We start from the raw sequence: 19,408 nt of genomic DNA, 5'->3' as shown, positions 1-19,408 counted from the left end.
CAAATCACTTAACCTCTCTAAGCTTTATTTTTTTTTTTAATTTTTTTTTTCAACGTTTATTTATTTATTTCTGGGACAGAGAGAGACAGAGCATGAACGGGGGAGGGACAGAGAGAGAGGGAGACACAGAATCGGAAACAGGCTCCAGGCTCTGAGCCATCAGCCCAGAGCCTGACGCGGGGCTCGAACCCACAGACGGCGAGATCGTGACCTGGCTGAAGTCGGACGCTTAACCGACTGCGCCACCCAGGCGCCCCAAACCTCTCTAAGCTTTAAAGAGGAGAGATGGTAATAGTATTTTGAGAGAGAGAGAGACAGAGACAGAGAGATCGTGAGTGGGGGAGGGGCAGAGAGATAGGGAGAGAGGGAGAATCCTAAGCAAGCTCCAGGTGGTCAGGGTGAAGCGCCTGATGCAGGGCTTGAACCCATGAAAACGCAAGGACACGACCTGACCAGAAATCAAGAGTCAGACGCTTAACCAACTCACCTACCCAGGCGCCCCAGAAATATTTTAATGCTATTTCTCTTAGGCTTAGAAGAGAATGAAGATAATTACTGAAATCTCTGTCCTGCATCTTCCAGTACTGAATACGGTAAATATTTAAGGTCATGGAATTTTTTTATGGTCAAGAGTTATTGTGGTATCCCTTGATCTCTGTTCTCCCTAGCTTCCCCATTTTTTCTTTCCTTTTGTTATTGAAGAATTTCCCCAAAACATTTTTTATTCTTTCTTGTTTCTGCTCCTTGCAAATCTCATTCTCTCTTGAAGGCACTGCATTCAGGACTTTCTCCCACAACACCAACGAAACTGCACTTTACAAGGTCACCAAAAAAAATCCATCTTGCTAAATCTGGTGCATGCCTTTCATCCTGGTAGTAGTTGATATATTAGCACAAGATCATTCCCTCCTTCATTCCATATATTTATTATTTCTTTACTATCTCTTCCCCACTGGAATGTAGACTGTATGAAGATTAGTACGGCTGTAACCCCAGCCCCTTAAATACTGCTGGTTATGTGGCAGACACTCAAGAAATGAATAAAAAACTGCAAAAGTGGTATGAACAGAAGGCTACTGCAGGTAACAGACTTTGGCTTGCCGCGTGTGACTTAGAACAGAACCTTAAATGGAATGTAAATGAATGTGCCAACCTGAAGCCCATCCCGTGGATGCCACTAGCATTTCCTGAATACATTCTTAACTTCTGCTCATAATTTTTTGGCACATGTGATGGTTTGGCTTTACAGAGGATGCATTTCCTGCTTGGCTTTTCCCGCAGTGAGCTTTCTGTATATGCCCGTGTTTATTTGTATACAATGTGTGCCTTGCCTGGCATCTGCTCTGCTTCCCGCCCCTCCGTGCACCCGTGCCCACAGGGCATCTGGGAGTTTGCCGGCATGTTATAAGGAGGTTTGGAAAATTCCCCTCTCTGAGCCCTCTGGCTTATCTTATTGGGGCTGAGAAAGCTACCAAGTACCGCTAGGCTGGCAGAGTGACAAAATCAACCCACACAAGGAGATGAAACAGCTGCAGTGGGGAGGGAGAACTTCCGAGGACCAATGAAAGAGAAAGACAGAGATTGCGGCTCATGGATGGCAGATGGTTGAGGTCTGAGTAGAAATCGGGTTGTCGAGAAACATTTTGTCTTAGGCAGAGCTGGAACATCGGCATTTAAAGCCACACGCGGGCCAGTGACAAGGCCTGGCAATCTCAGGCTCTATTGGTGTCAGAATGGGGTTCTCTGCTTCATCGTCCTGCCCTCGTTTTTGTCCATAACGGAACTTACAAGTTGGCTCTTGTGAGCCCTGAGTTTTGGGATGCTGGCAGGCGTGTTATCCGGACACTGTGCCCTTTTCCAGAGCACTCAGCCACTGAAGGGACATTTCTCTGAACGTGCAGGGAGAGGACAGTGCAGTGAAGCACTAGAAATACGGGTATTAAGAGATTTCCATGAGAGTCATGGAAAAGGAGCTTGCGTTTCAAAGCGACTTCCTGACTTCACTGTTTCCAGAAAGCACTGTCTCAGATGGGGATCACTTCTATATTTCCTGCCAGTGAACGTGCATGTTTCTGGGGATGTGAAATGGGGGCATGGGGAGAAGGAGTGAACAAATACAAGGCAAGGAAGAAAGATAAACGAGAAGCATTGTTGTTCGAGTCTTTGGAAAGATGACTCATCCTCCCCAATACTCTGTCTTTTTTTCCACAGAGAAAGTGTCACAGGGTGAGAAAAGCAAAAGCTTTGGAATTAGACACATCTGTGCTTGAATCCTGGCTGTTGCAGTTATGATGTTGGCTTAGGCAAGAAACCTAATTTCTCAAGCCTTAGCTTCTTAATCTGTGAAACTGGAGACATAACACCTATCACATAGTGTTGTTTTGAGTTTTAAGTGAAAAAATATGTGCAAAGTGCCTAGCAAAGGGCCTGAAATAGAGTCTTCCCTAAATAGTAGTTAAAAAAAAAAAGGGCGGGGTGGGGGGCTGGCGCCTGGCTGGCTCAGTCAGTTAAGCCCCTAACTTCAGCTCAGGTCGTGATCTCATGGTTTGTGAGTTTGAGCCTCTCTTTGGGCTCTGTGCTGACAGTCACAGCCTGGAGGCTGCTTGGGATTCTGTCTCCCTCTATCTCTGCCTCTCCCCCACTCACACTCTGTCTCTCTCTCTCTCAAAAATAAATAAACATAAAAACATTTTTTTAAAGGGTAGGAGAAGAAAATATAGCATCAGATACACTAGACCTGGGCTTCATTGATCAATTTATTCAGCAGATATTTAAATGGAGGATCTACTTTGTATCTCGAGATGTATGACATGCTGGACAAGACATATGTCTTCATAGAGGCTAAAAGTGCAGACAGACAAATACACATGCGAACACAGATAAGTGGGAGAAGTACAACGTGTGGCAGGTGCCATCACAAAACAAAGGGTGGAGTGAAAGGGGGAAGGCTTCCTGGGGGAGGAGATGTTGATGCTGAGAATGAAGAATGACAAGGAGCCAGCCATGTGAAGAGTGGAGGGAAAGAGTTTGAGGCAGAAGGAAGGAGACGAGCAAATGTCCAAGACCGAAGAAGCCCAGAGTGGCTGAGATGAGAGACTGTGGCCAGAGCAAGGAGAGACCTACAGGTGTAAGCACTGGCAGTCATTCCCAGGGAAAACTTCTCCTGAGAGTCTACCATTTCCCCCTGCCCCCGAAAATGCCATCTTGTAACGAGATCTCTCCCTCTGGTTACCAGCCTGTCCTCTACCGTTTGGGAAACAAGGTGATGCCACTTTGTTGAAATGGAAGTAGTCTGCCTGTGTTCGAATCGTTGGCCTTTGATCGTTTGTTGGTGTTGTTAGAGGACAGAATGGTGCAGATTTGTGAATGTTCAGTTCTCCACGAGAACCAGACTGTGCCGCCATTGGCTCCATGGCGGAAGTCTCCCGGCCCTCTCCATGGGGAAGCCTGACGAAAGGACTCCCACTCTGCTCTTGGCATTCCTGCAGCATGTGCTGGAAACTGCTGGTGGGATTTGTGCTTTTCCCCAGACCCAGGTGCCTGTGGAGGTTAACACCCTGCCAGGAAAACGGACACTTTATTTCTTCAGCTCCAAGTCAGCCCGCCTCCCCCTGAGGCTGAAAGCTGCAAGCTTCCCTGCCTCTGGGTAGAAACTCCTCTTCCCACCTGGAAAGAGGTGGCGGGACATGGCAAGGGAACTTTGTTGCACTCACATCAGATCTAGGGCAGTTGTCTTTGGTTTTTGTTTGTTCATGTTTTTGTAGGCTTTAATTCACTTTGTTTTTCTTGTAGAAAACTACATGGTGAACACAAGTGGAGCCTGGGTCTTCTGCACGGAGACTCTGGTGTGGGCTTTACAAGATGGCCAGTGAATTCCTGATAGGGAGACTTGATGAACACAGTCTCTTTCCAGAGGTGAGGAAGAGACAGGTGTAGGTCTTGGGAATCAAAAGTGGCCTTGGTGAAGTTGCCTGGGTGGCAGTGCAGTCCCTGGCTGACGTGTAGCAGTCGTCAGTACTGTCATCGTCCGTATCTTCTTGGGCTCAGGGACTGAGACAGTGCCAGTGCCCCTGGGGCTGAGGATGAGACCGACCAGCAAAGAGCGACAGCAGCTGCTCACCCTGCATGGGACAGTGTGGGGCCTGGTGATCTTGTTCCCTGAGTCACCTCACCACACAGGTCACTGGAAAGCTTGGCAGGGACAATGGCCTCACGGACGGCAGTGGCTACCTCCCTGGAGCACTTAACACCCAGACCGATGTGTCCATTGTCCTCTTTGATGGCAACAAATGCCTAGAACCTGGTGCGCTGGTCAGCATGGGTTTGCTTTTGTGCCAGCATAGTCTTCAAAGCCTTATCTTTGAGGGATGCTCCCAGGAAAGTCAGTGATCTCAGATTCCTTGATAGGCAGGGAGAAGAGATAGATCTTCTCCAGGATATGACCTTCATGTCGTAGACTAGGTGGCCCAGCTTGGTGATGAGGACCCACTCCTTGTCCTCAGCCTTGCCTCTGCAAGCTCTGTGGTCTTGGCGGCTCTAACTCCTGCTATGACCCTGACCCTGGATGCTGCTGCGGAAGCCACTGCCTCGGCCTCCCATCACAGGGCCCCCCAGCGGCACTAGTGTCCTCCGCTGTTTGATGTTTTCTCAGAGAAGAAGCAGGGCGGTTGTCTTTGAATGGACGATGGTAGTGGGTGGGAGGGTAGGAGGAGGCCGGATCACACCATTTACTAGATGAGTGATCTCAAGTCAGTAAAAATAGGGCCGATATTCTCGGTCTTTTAGTGTTGTGGGGAAGATAAAATTACAAAGCAACTGGCAAGCTAAGGATTAATTTACCCTTCTTCTTCTACTTTCTTCCTTCTCTTCTCTTCTCCTCACAGTCCACCACACCTTTTCCCTCCTGTCTGCCTCTGATCATTGAATGGCTCATCGTGGACAGGTGCAGAGCCCTTGGGGTGGTAATAAAGCCCCCACGGTCATTCTCATCACTTGTTGGAAGTCATGGCCAAATGCTTGGAGAAAAATGTGGTCATAATACAGATGGTCCCCAACTGATGATGGCTCCAACTGCAATTTTTCAGCTTTACTCTGGTGTGAAAGTGATTTGCATTCAGACTTTAAATTTTGAAACTGGATCATTCCTGGCTAGTGATATGTGTTAGGACAGTCTCACATGATGCTGGGGCAGTGACAGCCACAGCTGCCCATCAGCCCCATATTCACAAGGGTCAACAACTGATGCACTGACAATCATTCTGTAGCCATACGGCCATTGTTTTTCACTATCAGTACAGTATTCCAGAAATTACATGTGATATGCATTTACTATAAAATAAATAGGGTTTGTGTTGGATGACTTGGTCCAACTATAGGCTAATGTGTCCTAAGCACACAGAAGGTAGGGCTCCACTAAGCTATGAGTATTTAGCTGTATGAAATGCATTTTCAACTTAACACTGTTTTCATTTTATGATGGGTTTATTGGGACATAACCCCACTGTAAGTTGAGGAAGATCTGTATTTAAAATCAAGTTGGTTGTGGCCAATTTCATTTAATTATGCTTTTTCTCTGCTCCAGCCCCCACCAGGCCTGTTCTCAATATATAGTGACATTTCCTTTGGTGGCATCTTTGGAAAACGAGGAGTTTCATATAAGTGAAATTTCAATTTGTTTTCCAGAAAAATTAAGTTCACCTCCTTGTGACAAATCATACCAGACCTTCTCTAGGCTCAAAGGCACAGAAGGAACTAGAATGTATAGGTGGTAATGGTGCAGAATCAAGAATTTTCTTACATGAGAAAGTCGCACCTGGAGAGCTTTTAACATCCTTCACACTCAGGCCACATCCCAGACCAAGGACACTAAGAGACTCCAGGGCTGGGATCCAGGCGTCAGTTGTTTTTAAAGCTCCAGGTAATTGTAATGTATAACCAGTGTTGAAGCCACAGCAGTATGGTTTCTCAACACCTTGAACCTCTATGTGTCTATGTGTGTATGAATTAAAAAGGAGGAGGAGGAAGAGGAGGAGAAGGAGAAAAATTCAATCATGTGGTCACCAGAGGCCAATGCCAAGTTCCATAAGAATGGGGGTGAGTGAAGTGTTAGTCACATCATTATGGAAATGAAGAAGATAGACCAGCTCCAGAGTGAGCCTGAGCACTGGCCGTAGCTGGTCACAAATCATGGAACTGGGCAGGAGAATAAAGAAAATACAGGAGAGAAAAAGACCAGATGAGAAGGAGAAAAAAGGCAAATCATATGTAAAATAAAGGAAGAGATTGGCAGGCATGACATTTAAATTCTCTTTGAGGGAGGAAATAGCCAAGTAAAGCAGATAAAAATCGAAGATGAATGATGGAGATGATGGTGACAGTGATCATCTTATGCAGTGTATTTTTGTCCTCCTGAATAATTTTCACCAGTCAAGGTTTGGGTTTGGTGAAGGCAGATAATGAATTAGGAGAATGGTAGATTGGGGGACACATGATCAGCATTAGGCTAATGGCCCGGTCTGAAACCTTGGGATTTGATGAATGTATTCATTTACTGGACATCACACCTAATAAGAAGAAGCATAAATACTAATATAGATGGAAATGTGGGTGAATGAGTTCAAATGACAGGAGGTATTGTGTACACATTGATTAGCATGGAAGAGAAAGCAGAAAGTATCTGGCTTTTAGACACCTGGTTAACAAATAATCCACGCATGTCAGTGGCCTCTCCAGTTCCTTTCCATTTAATTTCCCCTTGCCCCTCCTGTAAACTTCCCTCTTCCTCCTGAAAACACTATGGATCAAAATCACAACAAAACATACAGGTTTGAAAACATTCTGTAGGATCCAAGTGGTGGAAGGAATATGATGGGAAATGCCTGTGTCCTTTGGAGATGTGATTTTCAAACTTTAATTCTATAGCTTTTGGTCAAATGAAATGTTGCCAGGAAGGGTTAGAGAACTAAGATATATTTAAAACAGGGAGAGGGTAAGCCAGCATCTGTTATGCTTTTTCTCCTCACTTTAGCCATGAAGGAGATGCTGGAGGAAACAGAGTTTGGAAATGATTTGAAAATGAGAGTTGACATGAGATTTTCAAACAAGACTGGACAATCTCTGTGACAGCTCAAACCCTTCCAACTCCACCCCACCCCCACCAGATTTTCCCCTTCACTCATTATACTGCCCTAGAGATCCCTGATCAATAATTCCTTTGGTTCTATATGTATCCATCAGAGGCTCAAGTCAGTTACAGGTCAAAGGACTCTCAGTCCTGCATCTATGAATATGAATTCAATTATACTGGTCTCCAGATTCTCAGGTAAACTCCTCTTCAGTGAGGATATGGCATGGTACGAGTTAGGAGATGGGTAACACTGGAGGAATGAGGTGGGGGAAATTCTATTAGGGTGTCCAAAAAGGGTTGGGGGTGCTCTGGGAACAATGCTACAGAGAAAGAGGAAACGGGTTCTGAAATTCTAATACATAAATAGATTTGTCTGGAGTCAGTCCCAGAGAAGGGGATGCCAATCTTTTTCTTCTTTCCACCTATACTGCTTGGTTTATTGTTTTTAGTCTCTTTACAGCAAACCAGAATTTTGCTGAATTATTATTATTTTTTAAATGTTTGTATTTAGTTTTGAGAAAGAGAGAGAGAGAGAGCACAAGTGGTGGTGGGGGGAAGGGTGGGTGGGGCAGAGAAGAAGGGAGACACAGAATCCAAAGCAGGCTCCAGGCTCTGAGCTGTCAGCACAGAGACTGATGTGGGGCTCAAACTCATGAACTGTGAGATCATGACCTGAGCTGAAATCAGATGCTTAACCGACTGAGCCACCCAAGTGCCCCTTGCTGAATTATTTACATTGCTTTATGAGACAGTGGGTTCTGGGTTGTAAATAGATCTTTGGGTCATAGCCCATTTACAAGCTGATGGTCCTGAAATGCATGATTGACTGTTGATCATGGAAGAGATTACGTGTACTAAAACTGTTAATGAGAAGTGTGGAGGTGCACACATTTAAAAATTGTTCAGAGATTAAATGTTTATCCAGATGGGGCATCTCTGAGGGACTAGAAGGAATGTAAGGCAGTGTTTATGGCTCCTGTGTTCCAAACTTAGTTGTTGCCATAGAAAGGCCTCTACTACAGTGGTTCTTAACTCTTCAGAGTTATTCATACCTGGGAATCTAAGAACAAATGCATTCTTTCCATAATATGCTTATACATACAAAATCTTGCATATGTTTTCAGGGGGTTCGCAGAACTTACTGAAGACTTCTAGTTGTTCTTGGACACTAGGCTGAGAAGTTTTACTCTACCGAATTCGAGGAAAGCACTCGTCCACGTATTCCTCTTTGGATAGAAATATTCCTATCTGGGAATAGGCTATAAGGTAGTGGTAAGAGAATCCATCCCAGTGCTTCTAGGATCTAGTGCATTTAACATTTGAAGACAGCATTCAAGAGTTTGCACAAAATACAGAAAGGTGTATAAGCCACGGTCTTTTTCTTGAAGGAAAATTAGATTTGGTTAGACTAGAGTATAAGGGATACAGTGGTAGTAGTAGCAGTTGTGGCAGGAGAGGTAGACTAGATCTGGACCAGAAGGGGCCTTGAATGCCACATTAAGGAACTGAAACTTAGCTCTGAAGGCCAGTGTCTTCCAACCGAACAGTCTTTGTTATAGAATCTTCATTGTTTTGCCATATCTATATGCCAACACTACAATCAGATCTTTTTCAAAAGGATCCTCCCTTAAAATTTGTGTTTATTTAGGCTTAATATTCATGGTTTTGTGTTTTCTTGTTATTAGTTATAATATCCATGCAAATTAAAACATGCCTCTTAAAATAAAAATATTAATTTGCCTTCTTCCTGAAAAAGCCTCATATGCAATCGGCATTCCTCGCTTTGGGAAACACTGTCTAGGGCAGTAGGGATTTCTGATTGGGTGAGAGGTTATGTTATAGAAGTGTCTCCTCAAAAGGTGTCATTTGGCAGTTAAGTGTCAGTGGGGGGTGGACAGACTGGTGGTGGTGAGGCCAAGCAGAGACCATTGATCAAGGCAAACATGGTAAGACCCTGGCCTAAGAGGCAGAGTGGAGGCGAGATGTGGAGTCTCTGAAACCCTGTCTCTAGAAAGACCACCTTAGAATTGAAACCCAAACCAATTGTCAGGGAAATTATTTAGTAATTACGTCAGCCCTTAGAGGAAGTACAATAATATGTTTATTTCTTGTGTATTTACATTTTATTTATATTATTTTAATTCATTTTTCTTCATAAAGAGAGTATTTTCTGTGCTTTTCTATAGCCTCTAATCCACTGACAATTTTTGATAAATATGGCTGGGAAAGGTCAGTGGCATTTCTGTTGTTTATGAGTGTCTGAGACCTTGACAGTGAGGATGAAAATCAAGTGGGATATTTCTGTACACTCCTGTAGTCTTCTCTGATTTGTTTAATTTTTCTTGTTAACTGAAATATAGACATAATTCTTGCCCCATTGTTGTGGGAAGCTCAAATGATACAAAGAATGCAACAGAACTTTGTCTACTATAAGATGTTATTATACATTATGTAAGATGAAAGGTATTAGCATTGTTATTAGCTGTCTTGGCAAGGAGTTGGGTTAATGACATTTCCTTCAAATTTCTTTTTCATTTCAATGAATATTTGGTGAGAAGAACATAGTGTGAGTTGATCTCTAATTGAGGGGCTTCTAGTTAGTCTGACTAAAATACTACCCTGGAAAAGAATAACTTCAGTTTGCCCTTGATGCAGAAGTACTGAATGGCCTGGATGTGCTTACAGTTTCCTTGTAAGCATATGATGACTGCTACATAAGGGCAGAGAACCTTCCAGGAACACCAACCAACAATGTATTCTTTTTGTTCCGGGAATCATGAAGTCTAATAAATATTTGTTCAGATTATTCCAGAAATGAGAGAGAAAATGGGTTCTGACTTCAAAGTCATTTTTAACTTAGTCATACCTGATATTTGGAATATGGAATCAGCTGAAATATGGTGGAAACTGCTTGGGCCTTGCAGAAAGAAGCTCCTGGTTCAAGTCTTGTTGCCCCTAACTAGCTACATGACTCTGGGGCTGTCATGTGAGTCTCTGAGTCTTGGTTTCCCTCCCTAAAATGGAAATAGTAATCGTGACCCTTGATTGATTGTTTGTTTCATTGATTGTTAACAAACAAATCATCTTTGTTAAATATGAAGTGCCCTATAGACATCATCACCATTGTCATCATCATTGTTACAATAAAAGTATGTATTGAGTGCTTATTATGTTATCTGTATATATTAACTTACTTGATTCTTATAATTAATCTCAAAATATAAATGCAATTATTATCCCAGTTTTCTGGAAAAAAACAAAGGCATCTAGAGATTAAAGTGCCATGTATTGAATGAAAAATCTGGGATTTGAAGCCAAGCAAGCTGATTCCAAAACTTGCATCATCTTTATTCCCCAATAGTGATATTCTAATCACCTAAAAGAGTTTCCGAACCTTCAAAAGTCAACCTGCAACCTCCTGTGTGTTGAGAACACAGTATGGAGAGCAACTTTAGGGGAGCGATATTTCTTCTGCATCCTCTTCCCACCATCTCATTTAAAATACTTAGACTTCAGTTATGTTAAGATGACATTTGAATGCACTTAAAAGGAGTTAGGTACAATTCAGTACCTATCTCAAAGAGCATTTCCATTTCTCCGTAAACACTGTGTTGGAGAGAACTGTTTTCTGCACTTGATACATGACTCTATGACCTTCAGCCATTTGGCCTAAAAAGCCCCTTTTCAGCTCTAAGAGTGTTTCTTTCCTTGTGACCATAGGAGTCTACTGTGCTTGTTTGGTCATTGGCGTTCAACAGGGAAGACCCTGGGAGGTTATGTAAGTTTTCTCTTGTCTGTACTCACCATCCATCAAGATGAGCAAAAGGAGGGAAGGTGGGTTGTGAAGGCAGGGTGACAGGTCCTTGAGGTCAAACTGTGCCTCACTGACAACTTTAGCCAGGACTAAGAATTAGTTCTGTCTTATTAGGACTTATTAGCTTATTTCAAATTAGTACCTGTCATTACTCGTAGAATAAATGTAATTATAGCGACAGTTATCGAGTCCTACTTGGGAGCCACACACTGTGCCAGCATTCTTTATACATGCTAAAATGCTTAACTGTCTCGGTAACTTAGGGCCATAGGGTCACGGGGGTCTTCAGGAACACCTCTTAACCTGCCAAGTAATACTCACCAACCTGCCCATGGTATTAACAATCTTAACAGTCTGACATGCATCTATTTTTCTTTCTTTCTTTTTTTTTTTAGATGTTTGTTTATTTTTGAGAAAGAGTGAGCAGTGTAGGGGCAGAGAGAGAGAGGGAGACAGAGGATCTGACAGCACAGAGCCCGATGCTGGGCTTGGACTCACGAGCAGTGAGATCATGATCTGAGTTGGATGCTTAACCAAATGAGCCACCCAGGTGTCCTAAGCTTCTATTTTTCTAAGCAAGGAACATCTTGGACTTTGTGATCCTTTCCTGCATATAAGAGGCCTGTCCCCAAAAACAGAAGAAACCTCTTTTAGAAGTCATGTTTGCTTGGTTTTTATGAATCTGTGAAAAGGTGGAGTTGTCCCTCAGTTTCCCAAATGTGGCAGAAGTTGTAATGGGATATTGGCATACACTTTAAATAAGCGCTCATTAAGAAACACATCTCCCTGTGTTGGAAGGTAGCAGACTTGGGGCTCCAGAGATTCATCGGTCGGGCACAGACAACACCCCTCTGCTACCTTCCCGAGCATCTCGGGGAGATTCATCAGCTCTGGAGCTCGGGACGTCAAGCAAGAATAGGAAGCTATGTGAGTGACATGTGCATGCTGCTTAGACTTGGACTTGGCATGTAAAACCCTTGAGTCAGTCTTGACCTTTTGGTATTGTGAGATTTATCTTGTGTGTGTGTGTGTGTGTGTGTGTGTGTGTGTGTGTGTGTGTGTGTGTATGTTTTAAAGAATCGCAGTATAATCTGTATGAATAAGGAAGAAGTGTGGCAAATCCTAGAATAGATGGGTATTATTATCACTCCCTTTTAAAGTGGACAGTCCTGGGGCTTAATGGAGTTAAAGCACTTGAATGATGAAGCCAGAATTAGAATCCAAGTTTGTCTGCTTCTAGAGCTTGCTCCTCATAACCACATTAGAATACTGCCCATAACTTAAGCGGGTGGCCCTGAATCAAACTTAAGTCCATCAACCAAATCTATGACTCCCTAAGGAGATGTGACAACGCATAAGTGGAGATTTTAAGGCACTTTATGGATACTAAATACGTATCTCTCCCCACTAACGCATATTCATCTGAATTCATTCATTTACTCATCCATTAAGCAAAGATTTATTGAGTGTCTGCTATACATGCTCTACTACTAAAGGATAAGGGATAAGTGAATGCAGGAAAACCAGAATAATGAATTAGATACAGATTCTGTTCCTAAGGTCTCACATAAGTCAGAGATATATATATATATATATATATAATATATATATATATATAACTTAAGGTATAAATGATGAGTACTACAAGAGAGTTGCAATAATGGAGTGATGTGTATTCTAGGTGTTTGTGTGTGTGTGTGTGTATGTGTGTGTGCTGTGCACCTGTGCATTCGTGTGCAAGTATGTATTTGGCGATTGGTTATGGCTAATGAGAGAGGTCTAAGTTGAACAAATGCAGGAAAGCAGGCAATAAAATAATAATTGCAAGCAGACTGGTTTAGTTAGCATGAAGGGTCCATAAAAAAGAAATAGAATTTAAGACTAGAAATTTCAGCAGAACATTACACTTTGCATTCAGAAGAGTGGTGTTATTGATTCTGTGCTTCAACAAGAAGTATCTGGCATCACTATGCTGTAGAGGCCAGCAAACCACAGCTTATGGGTCAAATAAGACCCATAACCTGTTTTCCAGTGGTCAGTACGTGGAGAATGGCTTTTTAGATTTGAAAGTGTTGTTTAAAAATAAATAAGCAAATAAACAAAGAAAATACGTGACAGAGACTTTATGCAGCACAGAAACCCTGAAAGTTTGCCAACACCTCAGTGCATAGAATGGATTTGTGGAGGGTACTGGATTAGGGAAGACTAGCCTTCCCTAGGGAATAGCCATAATCCAGGCAAGAAAGAATGAGGGCACGGGTGAGAGCATGGAGTCCAAAAATGCAGGAGACTGGAGGAAGACAAGGACAGGATATTTGTGCATTTGGGAGTTTTCTCAAAATGATAACTGAAGTCAGAACAGTGAATGAAAGGGGAAAGAACCAAGAATTGATTTTTGATAAACATCTGTTGATAGAGCGAGGAGTAAGAAGAGGGACAAGCAAACCCAATGACCCAATATCATTGATTCCATTTGTTCCATTAGCACAAGCTCTTAGGTCCTTGGCTTTCTCTGTACCTCCCCAAGTGAGAATGTGATGATATCGAGATGCCACAGCTTCAGCTGTTAGGACGAAACGGTGACCTATTCCTTAAGTTTCACTTCTCAAGTTACGTGTCCATCATCTTTCAAATACAAGCAGATCCCAGGTCCCTTCAAGTTCTCCCCAAGCCACCTCTTCTCTGTGGCATCCCTGGAAGCTTCTTGGCTGATGAGGTTTACAGACACATCAGTTTATTTTCCTTCCTGCACATCCAGAATTGATGGACTGGATTAAGCATACTTAATAGCCCGGTTGCAATGTTGGCTTCTAGACTCCAGAATCACTACTGTACGTGAAAACTGCTGCTGGAAAGGAAGCAGGATGCTCATGCAGCCATACCATAAAGACTGTGAAATGCAATGCAAAGGTCCTCATGAGGCAGTCAGGAGATGACAATGAGAAAGGTTTACAGCGATTGTAAGGGACAGAAGAGGCTTTCAACTGAAGATAAATAAAAGGAGGTTGGTAAGAACTGAATGATTTGCTTTGGGAATGGTATCGAGAAGGACCAGGCCCACAGGCAGAGGGCAGAGGGGTGGCTAAGTGAGAGGACCGAGGGAAGGGAAGGGAAGGGTAGAAATAGTCTGGACTCTCAACTAGGCACCGGGCAGAGAAAACCTCACGTCCCTACACTATGCTTTCATGTAGATCATCTCAGGAGTTTGGCCTCAGATTAGCAAATTACAGAGAAGCTGGGTGTTCAAGTTCCATAGGAATGAAATAACAGTGGTGAGTGCAGGAGAGAGGGTGGTTGTGTTTGGAGCGGGGAGCGGATGTTAAAGTCTCAGGTTTTGGAACAGTGTCAGTTTTGAATGCAGATGTGTCTCCCACGTGTGACTGGGGGGGGGGGGGGAAGTGGTGCTGAAATGGACAGCCTTGGCCCCCGTGAGGTCCAGCAGCTGAGAGAGGAGGACAGCAGATGGAAGAAGCTGTCGGTGTGAAAACAGAAGGTGGTGAACGGGTCCTGGAGTGGGTGCCCTCCTCCACTGAGACTTGGTTAGGGCCACACATACTGTCGGGCTTATACTGCTGAATGCTGAGTGTGGGAAGCAAATGCGAGGGAGCTTGGCTCAAAGGTAGGGCTGTAGGGGGATAGAGCTTCTCAAAAGGTGACAGTTTTTTGAGATGTTGTTTGGGCCCAAGAAGAGAAGTAAATCTCTCCAAGAACAATATGAGATGAATAGAAAGTACCAACACAAGAGGCCCATCAAGAAATGTTTTCCATGAGGCCATACTGCCCAGAGACCCAAGCTGCACAAGCTGACTATGCATGCCTAGAACACTTGTTTATTACAGAAGCTTTTAGGATGCCGGGATGAGAAAGATGTCAGATCAGCTCTGGGGCCAAATCCCTTTGCTGAACTTGGCCAGGGTTAGATTGACTTCAGAATATTATATCCCACTTCATTTGCTAAGGGAATAAAGGAAACTTGAAGGATTCAAGAGTGAACAGGAGCTCCATGTGAACGTCTGTGCTGTGTGTGTGAAGCAAGGCAGAGTACAGAGCAGAAGCTGCTCGGGCTCTGCATCAGGACAGCCCCAGTGTGGCTCTTCCCGGCTGTGTGCACCTCTCCTCTCCTCTCCCACCTCACTTCCCTCCCCTGCTCCCCTCCAAAGGAGGAAAAGAAATGCCTACCTCAGGTCCACATCCTTTATAAAGCATCTAGTACTGTGTATGCACATAAACAGCCTCTCCAAAATGAAAATTATTTTAATTAAATTTATGATTTTTAAAATCCTGATTTCTGCCCAGATGTACACATAAGGGCAATTTATTTCTCGTTAAGATTGCATTGCCTTCGCCTACAGCGAGGGACACCTCACACATTTTGCAGGAAATATCTGTCACTAAAATGCGGTCGACCTTTTCAGCAGGAGTCATTATGAAACGACATAGCGATTATTGGGCAGAATCCTGGTGAACGGTCCTATGAAATATCCAGAGAAGCACATTCACCCCCATTTGGTTTTATGACTTCCAAGTGGTTCCTTGAGTTTTAATCCTAACTGCATCTCTAGGAAATTTATAGGACTGCTGAAATAGCTAGTTCTGTTAAGATTTCACATCTGGCATTGGAAAACTGATAGCCACAGTCAGCAGGAAAACCATCTTCCATGACTCAGGCAGGAGCTCAGTGGTACATGCACCTCCTTGAGGCTAGAGGAAGTGTTTGAACTGAACCTCCTTGAGCAGCCACGTCCAAGATGGGAGATTGCCAGTAGTCAGTTGACAGAGGCTCTCCTGGGGTATCAGTCATCATGGCTATGAACCCCATCTGTGTATTGGCTTCTCTATACAAGATGGCCAGACTACCTGGGTCTATGCATACTCAAGGATTAGAGGTGGAAACTTTCACCCCAAACCTGTAAGGCACTGAAAGTTCTCACAAAGGTCATGTGGATGCTTTCAAGCAATGGGTCTTGCTTACTTGAATCAAGTACTGTTCTTCTAAATGTTTGGTTTCTCAAACTCAGAAACTGCCTCCTTCCCTCACCTCCCTCCCTCCTGGCAGTCTCTGTGAGCCTGTGTGTGTGCCATCCACTGTCCTAGGCATGGGGATACCATCGTGAGCAAGATGGCTCCAGCTCATGCCTCAAGGAGCTTGTGGTCTAGTTGGGGAGTTGGCTGAAAGTGGCTCACTCCAGCCCCTCCCCACCCTATCTGCCTCCAGATGGTTGAACCCTTCAGGGTCTGGCCCTGATGTCCCTCTGGAGAAGTGCCCCCATGGTGTCCCCAGAGATAATCAGCCCAGGATGCCCACATGGCCATGAGGTGGTTCAAAATGTGAGTGAGGCTTCTGTTCAGGTTTAAGATGCTCCTTGACCTCCCCTGCAAGCAGGTGGGTTTAAATGACCTCTCAGGACAGTCTCTGCTTGCTGAGGCTTGCAGGGAATCTTCTCAGAGTGGGCGATCCACTACCCTGGCTTCAATGAGACAGCTTCTGATACAAGCATTTCCCACAGAGATGAAATACCACTGGTGTTGAGTCCTGGTTCCTCATTTATTAATCAGGTGAGTTTGCATTTCCTCATTTGTAAGGTAAGGATAATAATCATACTTCTCTTATTGGGACAGTCGTAAAGATCATAGGCATTGAAACATGTAAAGATTTAGCATGCTGCCTGGCACATAGCAAGTGCTCGTTAAATGTTAGCTCATGTTATTTCTGTTCACTCTAACAGAAGGTCTCTGTGATTATACCACATTTGCAAGACACTTTTACCAGATGTAAGAAAGGTTTCAGTAGCTATTGGAGGACACTTCAGAAGCTACGGAAGTTTCCAACATTCCATGGGCACATCCCTCCCTTTTCTACCTGTATAAGTTAGCCTATTAGCCTGGATCCTGTGTCACTAAGATATCTGACAATAAGCACATCAGTGGTTCCCTACTCACAAGCAAAGTGAAACCCCAAAGAGAACCATTTTCCAGAAGGAAACCTATTTTCTCTCTTCAACTCATTTGGTTGAGGCAATCAGAAGCATTCGGATGAGCTTCAGTAGGATGTTGAAACCCTGCTGCACACACTTCATTAAATCTGGGCAGAAAAAATAGTGTCTTAGCTACTGAGGGAAGGAGACTACAGGAGCCAATGGAGCCTGAGGAACATTGTGAGCTTGGCTGGAAATAAAAAACAGTTGGTGTGTGATTCAAGAAAATGGTTAAACAGACGAAGGGAATATGGAGAGGGCTCTGCCACTCATGGGGGAACACTGTTTACATACCAATTCCTTCTTCTTCATGCACTCCATGAGGATAATGAACAGATGCTGAGCTTGGGTTCGAGTGTAGGTGAAAGTCTTCTGGATGGTCACTAGCAGCTGGTCCCTCAGAGATTCATTGATAAGTCTGCAATTAAAAACAATGTCAACAACAGGTCAACCCGGCTCCTGTTCAGTACATGTTTCTGAGAAATATTCCAGAACACAAGAAAGCATTGTGAGGACTGACTTTAGAGATGAGTTATTTGTTCCTCTATTTTTCTTGCAATAGTTATTTCGACTGTGATAATTAAAAAAAAAAAGCAGTGCACTTAAAAATAAATCTATTTGAATGTCTCAGAACCTAAAATAGTAAAGCAAGAAGATTAATTTGGTTCTATTTTTGTCTGTCTTTTTCTTTCTTTTATAGGGCATGTGTCTAATACCCTCTTCCTCAAGTGCCGTTATCAAAAAAAGCCTTACTCATTAGCATCTTAGTAAAAATTTACTGTGTGACTTATATGAAGATTTAAACTTCATCTCTAATTGTGAGGGGAAAAGCTTACATCTAAGTAATTTGAGCACCAATGAGGAGAAGTAGGACTCATGATTTCTCTAAAATCATTTCATGTAGGTAGCTTATCTGGCCTATGATTCAGGTCGTCATTTATGTCGAGCATTGGCTCTGTTATATCCAAGAAGAACGTGATCTACAGGTGGTTTTATATGGACACTTTGTTAAGAGATACTTTTCAGGCTATCGAAGAATGAGTGAGAGCAAGGGCGGTACATCATACCCAATCACTGCTTTGTTACCTCTTGAAGATGAACCTGTTGTAACTTTATCTCCGCTCGTACTAGCCTGGTGAGAACTGGGCTATCTTTACCAGCCATCAGATGGCAGGGAATAAAAAAAATCACTCTACTGTTAATAGAATCTGTCCAAAATCAGGAAGATAATACTGCTTTCAAGGAACAATGACAAAATTATCATACTTTGCCTAGAATTCTACAGCTTTATAATTTTCCCCATAATTGAAGTACCAGAAAATCCTATATACAATAGTAAATATAATGATCTCATTTGGTGCTTATGGAAACCGTGTAGGCTAAAGATCTGTACAATTTTTTTTTTTTAGAGAGAGAGAGAACTCACATGTGCAAGTGGCGGGGGGTGGGGGGGAACAGAGAGGGAGGGAGAGAGAACTTCAAGCAGGCTCCACACCCAGCATGGAGTGGAGCTCAACATGGGGCTCCATGTGGGGCTTGATCCCATGACTGTGAGATCATGACTTGAGCTGAAATCAGGAGTTGGACACTCAACTGACTGAGCCACCCAGGTGTCCCAGGTCAATACAATTTAAAAGGGAAGGATATTTAAGTCAGAAAGAGCCAGACGCTTAAGGTCACTCAGCAAATAAGTGGCAAAGCCAGAACCAGAATCTAGTTCTTCTGATTCCTTGTCCATTACTTTTTCCATCACACAATGCTGTCTCTTATTACACCAAGTGTACTATACCTTGGCCTCTCTTCATCACTGTGGCTACTCGGGAAGCAAATTGTAAAATTTTCTCTTATGTGAAAGCATAACAAATTTTGTTGCTTAAAAGAAACCAAGATGGGAGGCTTGAGGATATTTCATATCAGTGGCCTTTTGTGCCCCAGGATTGTGTGAGGATCACCTAAGCCCACTAGGTTGGACATTATGGTGCCCTACATTGAGGAGGGTGCATGCCTCATGACAGGATTATACCAAGGATCCTGGAACGTCACTTAGCTCAATGGAAGATTGGGTTACCCCTTCTGCCCCCCATGAACATTTTTTAAAAAAAGAGAATTGTCCACAAGAAGATGAAAAATAATACCAGGTCCTCTCAAGATTACTAGATCATTCTGGAGGACTCTGTGGCCTTAGGTGTACACCCATCTGAAACCATTCATTAATTGATTCACTCATTCATTCAACAATTGCCTAGTGATGTCTATTTAGTGCCAGACATTGTGGTATATGCCAGGGCTATAGGGATAGACGAGATATATACACTTCTAGCCTTCAATGAGCTTACACACAGGTAGAGTAGAAAGACACGAATCAGCAATTCAAGTGTGATTGGCAGTGGTAAAGAAGTAAAGAAGTTGCGACAGCTGAATGTAATCGAACCTAGGGGGTACAAGGAAGACCCCTCTGAGGCAGTGCTGTTTAAGCTGAGACGTGAAGAATAA

At 43.4% G+C, this 19,408-nt stretch overlaps 1 protein-coding gene across 11 annotated transcripts in view; it reads right to left on the bottom strand.

Annotated features, from left to right (window-relative positions):
• Positions 1-19,408, bottom strand: part of TRPM3 (transient receptor potential cation channel subfamily M member 3) — a 796,659-nt gene that overhangs the window by 144,943 nt on the left and 632,308 nt on the right. For all 11 annotated transcript variants that reach the window (XM_058695709.1, XM_058695711.1, XM_058695713.1 and 8 more), the window contains one exon: positions 17,210-17,333. In XM_058695709.1, the coding sequence (XP_058551692.1) occupies positions 17,210-17,333 (124 nt within the window). The remainder of the gene's footprint in view (positions 1-17,209; positions 17,334-19,408) is intronic.

This window comes from Neofelis nebulosa, chromosome 12 (genome assembly GCF_028018385.1).
Source record: "Neofelis nebulosa isolate mNeoNeb1 chromosome 12, mNeoNeb1.pri, whole genome shotgun sequence".
NCBI lineage: Eukaryota > Metazoa > Chordata > Mammalia > Carnivora > Felidae > Neofelis > Neofelis nebulosa.
This window is presented reverse-complemented; position numbering and strand designations above follow the sequence as displayed.